At 27.8% G+C, this 7,836-nt stretch overlaps 1 protein-coding gene across 1 annotated transcript; it reads left to right on the top strand.

The window, feature by feature from the left end:
• Positions 1 to 1,404: 1,404 nt before the first annotated feature.
• On the top strand, positions 1,405 to 1,938 carry LOC129911471 (uncharacterized). The gene is made up of 2 exons (XM_055989285.1): positions 1,405 to 1,557; positions 1,630 to 1,938. The coding sequence occupies exons 1-2, from the start codon at positions 1,443 to 1,445 to the stop codon at positions 1,893 to 1,895; spliced, it is 381 nt and encodes a 126-aa protein (XP_055845260.1). The 5' UTR covers positions 1,405 to 1,442; the 3' UTR covers positions 1,896 to 1,938.
• Positions 1,939 to 7,836: the final 5,898 nt, after the last annotated feature.

The raw sequence follows: 7,836 nt of genomic DNA, 5'->3' as shown, positions 1-7,836 counted from the left end.
TTACATTTTAGATGCTATTTTGAAAATTTAGTATGGATTTTTGTTACTTTGTCACTTTCCATTTGAGTGAATTAATTCCACATAAATCAATGATAAAAAGTTTATAACTTGTAACGTACAAAAAAATTTTTTTCTTCCAATTGGCAGTGTAAAGTTCACATTAAGATGACAAATAAGTTTGTAACTAAAACGTAGTTAAGGGCTTTAAAATGTTATTTAATTTTTTGTTACGAAGAAGTTACTTGTTTGTAATTTTATAAACCTCAAAAATATTGAGAAAAATGCATCAGTACGATTTTTTGGTTTATAATTTTTATCTTTTTTTGAAAAATGGTTAAATTTTAACAAAACCTGGTGAAAAATTACTTAGTTATGTGTTGAACCTATTTTAAATGTGTTTTTTTTTTTTTTTTAGCAAAATGTTAATTTTTGAATTTTTGACAAATTTAATTTAAAAAAAATAGCAAATTTTTCAATGTTTGAAATTTTGGATTTTTGAAAAATTTGGAATGCAGTTATTTAGATTAAAACCTTTTATTTAATACTATGTACAAAAACTACACTTTTATTTCAGAAAATATTGAGAAAAATTGAAAAACAAAATAACTGTTTTTAAGATCGATTTTTCCGTAAATGACAGTAATATTGGCGAGAAATATTTTTCAATAGAAATCAAATTATTTTGTACTTTTTTAAGTGGCCTTTAACCTTCTCAATTTGAATTTAGCATTCGAATGGCTCTAAAATGCAAAGTTTTTGAGATATCGAGTTTTGAACTTCCAAAAACACTATTTTTGTGATGTTATTTTTTTCTTTCATTCCTGAGATATAGTCATTTTAACAAAAAGACGTACAAAAATTCATTTATTTATAACTTTTAACAAAATTGAAATTATTCAAAAAATACTTTGGAATATATCATTTTGAATGTATACCTATAAATCATTCGAAATGTGCAAAAAAAAGTATCAAATTCAACAAGTCGGTTTTAGGTGGCCCACTTGAGAAAATTTGACTCTCAACAGTTTTGAAACGCAGTTATAAATTTCGATTTTTCGATTTTTAAAAATTTCACACTTGTGGACTTCTGAAGATCATTCTCTTGATAATAACATAGAAATATTTGTTTATTTTTTGTTGTTGATTGGTTCGTTGAAAAAAAAAATGAAAATTATCGTAAAAAAATGTCGAATCATATTTGCAGGTGTAGCACTTAAAAACGAGCAAAATTATTATAAATTAAGATTCTTTTCTTGATGAAAAGTCTCAAGTTGTCAATCAAATAACCTCTTCACAACCTTAAAAAAAATGAAAGAAAACATTTAATCTTAAGAATGCTCACTTCAGTGTAATTGAAAGATAAGCTTGATCGATCAGTTTTATTTTATATACAGGTATCAATTTCTTGAAAGACACATTCCAATAGAAGAAGTTGCAACAAAATGAAACAATTTACCTTAATATCTACTTTGGCAATTTTTGCCTTTGTCATTGTCTTGCCACAATCCGAAGGAAAGTTTTATAAGGACTACATAAGTATCAACAGTCGCATCGCTGGTAAGCTAATCAAACACTACTTCAAATTATATTAAATTCCAAACAAAAATTTAATTTTGTAATATTTTACAGGTGATCAAGAAATTTTGCATTCAAAAGCTGTTCAAAATATTGATTTCTATGCCAAAGTCACCATCGAATGCAGATACCCTCAAGATCTACCTCATTCCAACTACGTATTGAGTCATATGCTTTTGACTGGACAAGATGATACTGGTTACATTGACTCTAGATTTGATCAAGGTGGTCCTGGTGAAGATTTCATGAGAATGAAAATATTTTTCAATTCAATTCAAAATGGTAACTTTGATTTGTATGTTTATGGCAAGAAGAAATAAATTAAAAAAAAAAATGCTAACGGCTTTAATTTGATCATATAAATGATATTGTTTTTTAATGCAAATTAAATTTTGTGATAATCTTAATTTTCTAGGAATAAATAATAAAAAATTTTGAGTTAACCTTTTCGTGTTCTAAAAATAATAATAAGATTTCAAATAAAATTATCTGGTTTTCTAAGAAACAATTGAAATACTTGTTCTTAGGTTGGGTTAATTATAAATAAACTAGCTGACCAGGCGGAATTCGTTCCGCCATTTCTTGTATTTATTTCTAATTTTCGACTCTGTAATTAGTTAATTTTCAAATGAAAAAGTTCATAAAATGAATTTAAAAATATTCACTTTTAAACTTTAAGCAAAAGTGGCCTATGCAAAATACTCATGCATGCGCATGATTAAAACCTATATTTCCTATAAGTTTGAGATTTTTTGCAGACTTTGAAAAATTCCAAAAAAATAAAAAACTACTCAAAAATGTCCCTAAAAATTAGGTTGTTTTTCAAAAACTTTTATTTCAAAATACAGGGCCTATGAAAAAAATCCGTATTAGACCCCTAATTTTTTTTTTTTAATATCTTTCTAATGGTGTAACTCAAATTTCAGTGCAAAACTTTGCGTACCTGTAATTAGTCTTTTGTTGAAGGTCTATGACTGCAAAAAAACCTTCACAACTTGGTTTTGAAATTTTTCAATACCTTTTTTAACTATTGAATAAATTTGTCTATCATTCAAAAAAAAAGTCAACTCTTTACGACTTACCGTTTAGAAAATAGCCTCTTTTTTCAATGTAGTGTTACCCCTATTTATCCTATAAATTCTTAAATTTTTTTTGCCTTAAACCTTCTCCTCTTATGCCTCTTTGAGAAAAAAAAAAAAAATAAGAAAATAAGTCAGCCGGTGTGGCCGGTTAGCGAACGTACACAAAACCAAACTTTAATATATATAATTGAAGATGTATATTTAGATCGAATTGGTTTTTTTTTCTCATAAGAATGTATGCTATACATTACATATGTATCTTTTTCCTTGGTACTGAGTACTGACATTACAATCAATAGTTATCATTGTTTTCGTTAATATAAATTCAAATGAAAACTAAGCAAAAGTGCATTGATCTAACAAGCAATGATGATATAATAAATTATGAAAAAAATTTGTTTTCTCATTAAATAAGGTGAGTAATTGTTAAATGAATTTACATTCAACCGCAAATAACATTATCATTGACTTCTTGATTAGGATATTTTCAGTTGTGATGGCTTATTTAAATTGATTGAGGACCAATTCTAAGTTTGATGTGCTTATGCTTAACTCTAACATGAAGCTTATTTTTCGTTTGAAGGTTTGAAGGCTTATTTTGATCCAACTACTTAATTTGAATTTATTTCTGTCTCATAACAGTTCTTTGCTTGCTGGATTTCTCAAAATCTTTTGACAGTTTAACCCACAAAATAAGTCTTATGATAGAGTTGTTCATCAGTTTTGTGAGGCTTTTTAAAGGTATAAAGATCTAATTTTTTTCACATGGGGGTCTAAATAACGCTCTTCTATAAAAATGTTAATGTTAATAAGGAGCGCTGATAGGTATAATTAAAGCGCTTAGAAAAAGATGCATAATACGTCCGCACTTTGTACTTATAGTATGCGTCAAAGAGATTTAACTGAAGTTTGATATGAGCCGTGTTTCCATCTCCCCCAGTTTACATTTACCCAACTCAATAGTCATGCTTAAAATTTTTGTTTGGAAAAATCAATTTTTTGAAAATGGACCAAAGAATTTTATTGAAAATTTGTGTCAATTTTTAATATCAACTTTTAAATTTTGATTTAAAATTTTTTGGAAAATTTTAATGCAAAAAATACTATTAAAAAAAAACTGTTCTCACGATTTTCAAATTTTTTTTCTGAAAATTCTTTGTCATACCTAGAAACGGCGCACAGTGGGCCCATATGGCCTTATGCGTCTTAAAAATCTGTAACTTTGTTGTCTTTTGTGATAATTGCTTCAAATTTGGAACATAATGTCTTTGATATATAACGAATCATTCAACGAATTCATCAATTCAAAGTTCAAAAAGTACGATTTTCGCTTGATTTGGGTACCTATTTAAAAATATCTGTAACTTTTTTGTCTCCTGAAATAATTAAACCAAATTTGGAACATATAATCTTTAATGTATCAGAAATCATTGAGCGTAGCTTTTTTTAAATGCAAATTATTTTTGAGCTTTGAAAAGCTAGGCAAAGTTCAAAAAGTACAATTTTGGCTCGACTATGGCGTTCCAAAAATCTGTCATTTCTTCGCGCCTGAAAATAATTAACTCAAATTAGGAATATATAACCTGAAATGTTTAATAAATTATTTGACACACTGTTTTTTTAGCTTATATTTTTATTTAAGTATTAAACGTTTATTCAAAGCTAAAAAACTACGATTTTGACTAGGCTAGAACGTCTCAAAAATCTGTAACTTTTGTATCTTAAAAGATTATTTTCTCAAATTTTGCAAAATAAGATAAAACTGGTTTCTTAATATTATAAAGGCCTTCCCGTCGTGTCTTAAAATTACTTAATTATTTTTATGAGAATAAAATAAAGAAAAAATACATTTTAATGTAGTTTGTTTGTGTTACGTTATTTGAAATTAAAGCTATTTTATTGAAAAATTATAAGAAACATATTGATTATACTCATTTTAAATAAAGTCGTTTGTAAGGCAAAGTGAAATAGTAGAAAAACTACGCTTTTGAGAAAAGAGCAAAAAAAAAGAAATCACAAAAAAAAAATGGTTGTCAATTTTCACGAAAATCCTTCTTAATTAAATACTTTAAACGGCTCTTTTGAAAATCTTCGAGTAAAATCAAAATCAGTAAATAAAATCTCTATGTAACTTTTTGCAAAGATGAAATTTTTTTCAACAATTACAATATTAAATTTTAACATTTTTCTGCTACCTTAGTCTTTTTCTAAAAATTCAATGACAGCATTGTTCAAAATAAAAATATCTTCAATTTCGGGTGCATATACTTAGTCTTAGAGCCCACAGCAAATTTTGGGAGTGGAGGTATAACCAAAATGTGAGTATGCGGTTCTATAGCCTTATGCGTTCTTATAACGAATTCAAAAGTCTGGCAGCTTTTAATAGAGGCTTTATATGGTTTCCAAGAAGTTAAATATCGCGAGTTTTCCAATTAATGTGAGCAATGCCATCTTTACCATAAGGGCACACGGGGCCCGTGCCCAGGGCCCCCATTCTCAGGGGGGCCCCGAAGGAACGAAAATTTCTCTTACACATTTATTCTCAAAACATTTTTGTCGGGCAGACCATCTACCAAAAAATTTTAGTTTTTATTATGGCAACCAAACAATCAAATAAAGTTTTTTTTACACCTATACGGAAAATATATGTTTTCAAAATGAAAACAAATTACATATGTGGTGTTGTATGCGGACAAAATTTTTAATCCAAACGACCAAATTCAATTTTCCAAAAAATAAGAAAAGATTATTTATTAAAATAAGATTATTTATTATTTATTATTTATTAATAAAAACAACGAATTCTCTTTTTCCTTAAATAATAACTTCGTTTGAAGTTTCCAAAACTGTCAAATTTGTAGTGCGTGTAAAAATCAGTGTAAAAATATGTGTATTAAAAGTCGAAAAAAGAATCAATTCATCAGCAAAAAAACATCAATACTTTTTGCGTTTGGAAAACGTTTAAAAAAACTATTGCCGGCTCGTCGACGGTACATCAATGTTTTGGTTCAATGGGAAACGCCACGGTACAATGGTTGGCACCCCCAAACATTTTTTAATTTGAATTCCGAATTCATTAAATAACTTTAAGAAAAAATTGTTTTTCAAAAAAAAAAATAATTTTTTTTAAATCCAAAAATTATTTTTTTTTAAGTGTTCTTAATTTTAATATCAGTATAAACCTTTTTATGTCAAAATTTTCATTAAAATCGGTTGTGTCGTTTACATTAAGAAATTGGTTCTATGGCAAGTAGATACCGATAATAACGGTCTAAAAAAATATATTCTTATTTGAAAAGTGCGGCCTTATTTGCAGCATTACATGTTTTTTTTTTCAAAGCAAAATCGTTATCTGTTTTTGAGAAAATTGCAATATCGCGAAAACTTTATATTGGAAATATCCGTTTAAAAAGAGATATTAAAATAAAATATAAAAACGGCTCTTGGAAATCACGTACAAATCGTCTGTACCGAGTTTTTAGCAAATCTATCAATCCGTTTGAGCTCTTTTTTCCAGTTTCTCAAACTGAAACTTATAACGGATAAGGGGTATAATTATTGCCAATATAAAAAGTACAATTATTATTGGCAGTGGCAACGATTAATGTCCCAATGCACGTATTATTGGCACCCCTGTCAATAATAAAGACACTAGGTCCTTTATATGGAACGATATATTGGCACCTCTTTTTAACCAACCATTGCATTTTAGCCAACCATTGTTCTTATTTTACTTTCCAAAAGGGCCCCAAGTTCTTGTGTGCCCAAGGGCCCCCGGATAGTTAAAGACGGCCCTGAATGTGAGTAGGCTAAAATAACACAAAATCACATTCTGAATATAAGGACTGATGCTCTGTCATTTCCCCAAGGCCTGAAGACATCAATCTTGACAGTGCGATCAATAGAACTCAAGATATGTATTCAAACAGGTCAGAATGCACCAAAATACGTTTTTTTGTACTATGTCTTTCGACAGATATATCGTTCTCTATCAAAGAAAAGCAGATATAAGCAGCCAATTCTTTTTGTATCTTTTAGTACATAAACCAAAGAACAAATTTGTGAAAAAAGTAGACAGCGGAAACATTTAAAACTCAATTCGAAATTAAAAAACTGCAAATAAAAGCTTATTGTGTGAAAAAAATAATAATAATTTAAAATATATTTTAAAAAATTTTTATTTTCAGCAATATAAATAGCAGTTAAAATAAGCTTTCCAAGGACATACAAGACTTATATAATTTATTCAATAAAAGTTTTTTCAAGTGGAGACTTCAGGTACAATTTTGTAATAGAAGAACTCATTTTAAAAACCATTTTTCAATGAAAACATATAAATTGACTTTCCCTTGATTCATTACCGTAAAGAAATTTCCAAGAATGACAGTTTCATAAAAATCATTTTTGAGACGCAAATGGTCCTTTGGGCCCATTGTGCGGCGGCGCGTACTTTGGTATGGTTTTTGGAACTTTAAACCAAATTTTATATCTATTTTGAAGTTTTTTAAATTTTTTAAAAAAAATTCGTTTATTTTTAATATTCATTTTTATAAAAAAAAAACGTCTTCTATGGATCGAAACTTAAATAACTTTCTTATGGTTGTCATAATCAGAACTGAACCAAATTGAAATGGCACCTAGTCCAAAGTTCAGTCGAATTGAGAACCTTCTCCTTTTTGGAAGTCGGTTAGAAAGCTAATTTTAACATAAGACAAGTACCTGCTACCCAGTCATACATTTAATTAAAAAAAAAAATTATCGACCCATTATGAAAAAACTGATTTTCCAAAAAATACAACAAAAAAATTAAAATTAAAAATTATTATTGAAAAGTTTTTTTTATATAAAATTTTACATTAAAATTTTCAAAATGAAATCAAAACCCGTTCTTGAGAAAAGTATGTTTTTTCATTTTGGTCATAAGGTATAGGTTTGTTTTTAATAAATTTGTTTGTAAGGTCCCAAAACTCGTTAAACTACCAAGTTTGAAGCAAATCTCTTCAAATTAGGCTTTAGCCTGAAATAAAAATAGACAGAATTGCGGAAACTATTATTTTTGGCATTCTATATCATTGTCTTTGTCATGCCAGGTGTATCTACTTAGAAGGTGTATTACTGTTCTTCTTCTGAAAAAAGGAGAAAATTTATTCTGAATTATAAAGCCTTAACTACATTGGCT

The sequence above is a fragment of the Episyrphus balteatus genome, chromosome 2, assembly GCF_945859705.1.
Source record: "Episyrphus balteatus chromosome 2, idEpiBalt1.1, whole genome shotgun sequence".
Lineage (NCBI taxonomy): Eukaryota > Metazoa > Arthropoda > Insecta > Diptera > Syrphidae > Episyrphus > Episyrphus balteatus.
The sequence above is the reverse complement of the archived record's forward strand: the minus strand, read 5'-3'. Positions and strand labels throughout refer to the sequence as shown.

Coding starts and splice junctions, on each gene's coding strand:
- LOC129911471 (XM_055989285.1), top strand. CDS start 1,443: ATGAAACAATTTACCTTAATATCTACTTTGGCAATTTTTGCCTTTGTC. Junction 1,558..1,629: donor TATCAACAGTCGCATCGCTG/GTAAGCTAATCA, acceptor AATATTTTACAG/GTGATCAAGAAATTTTGCAT.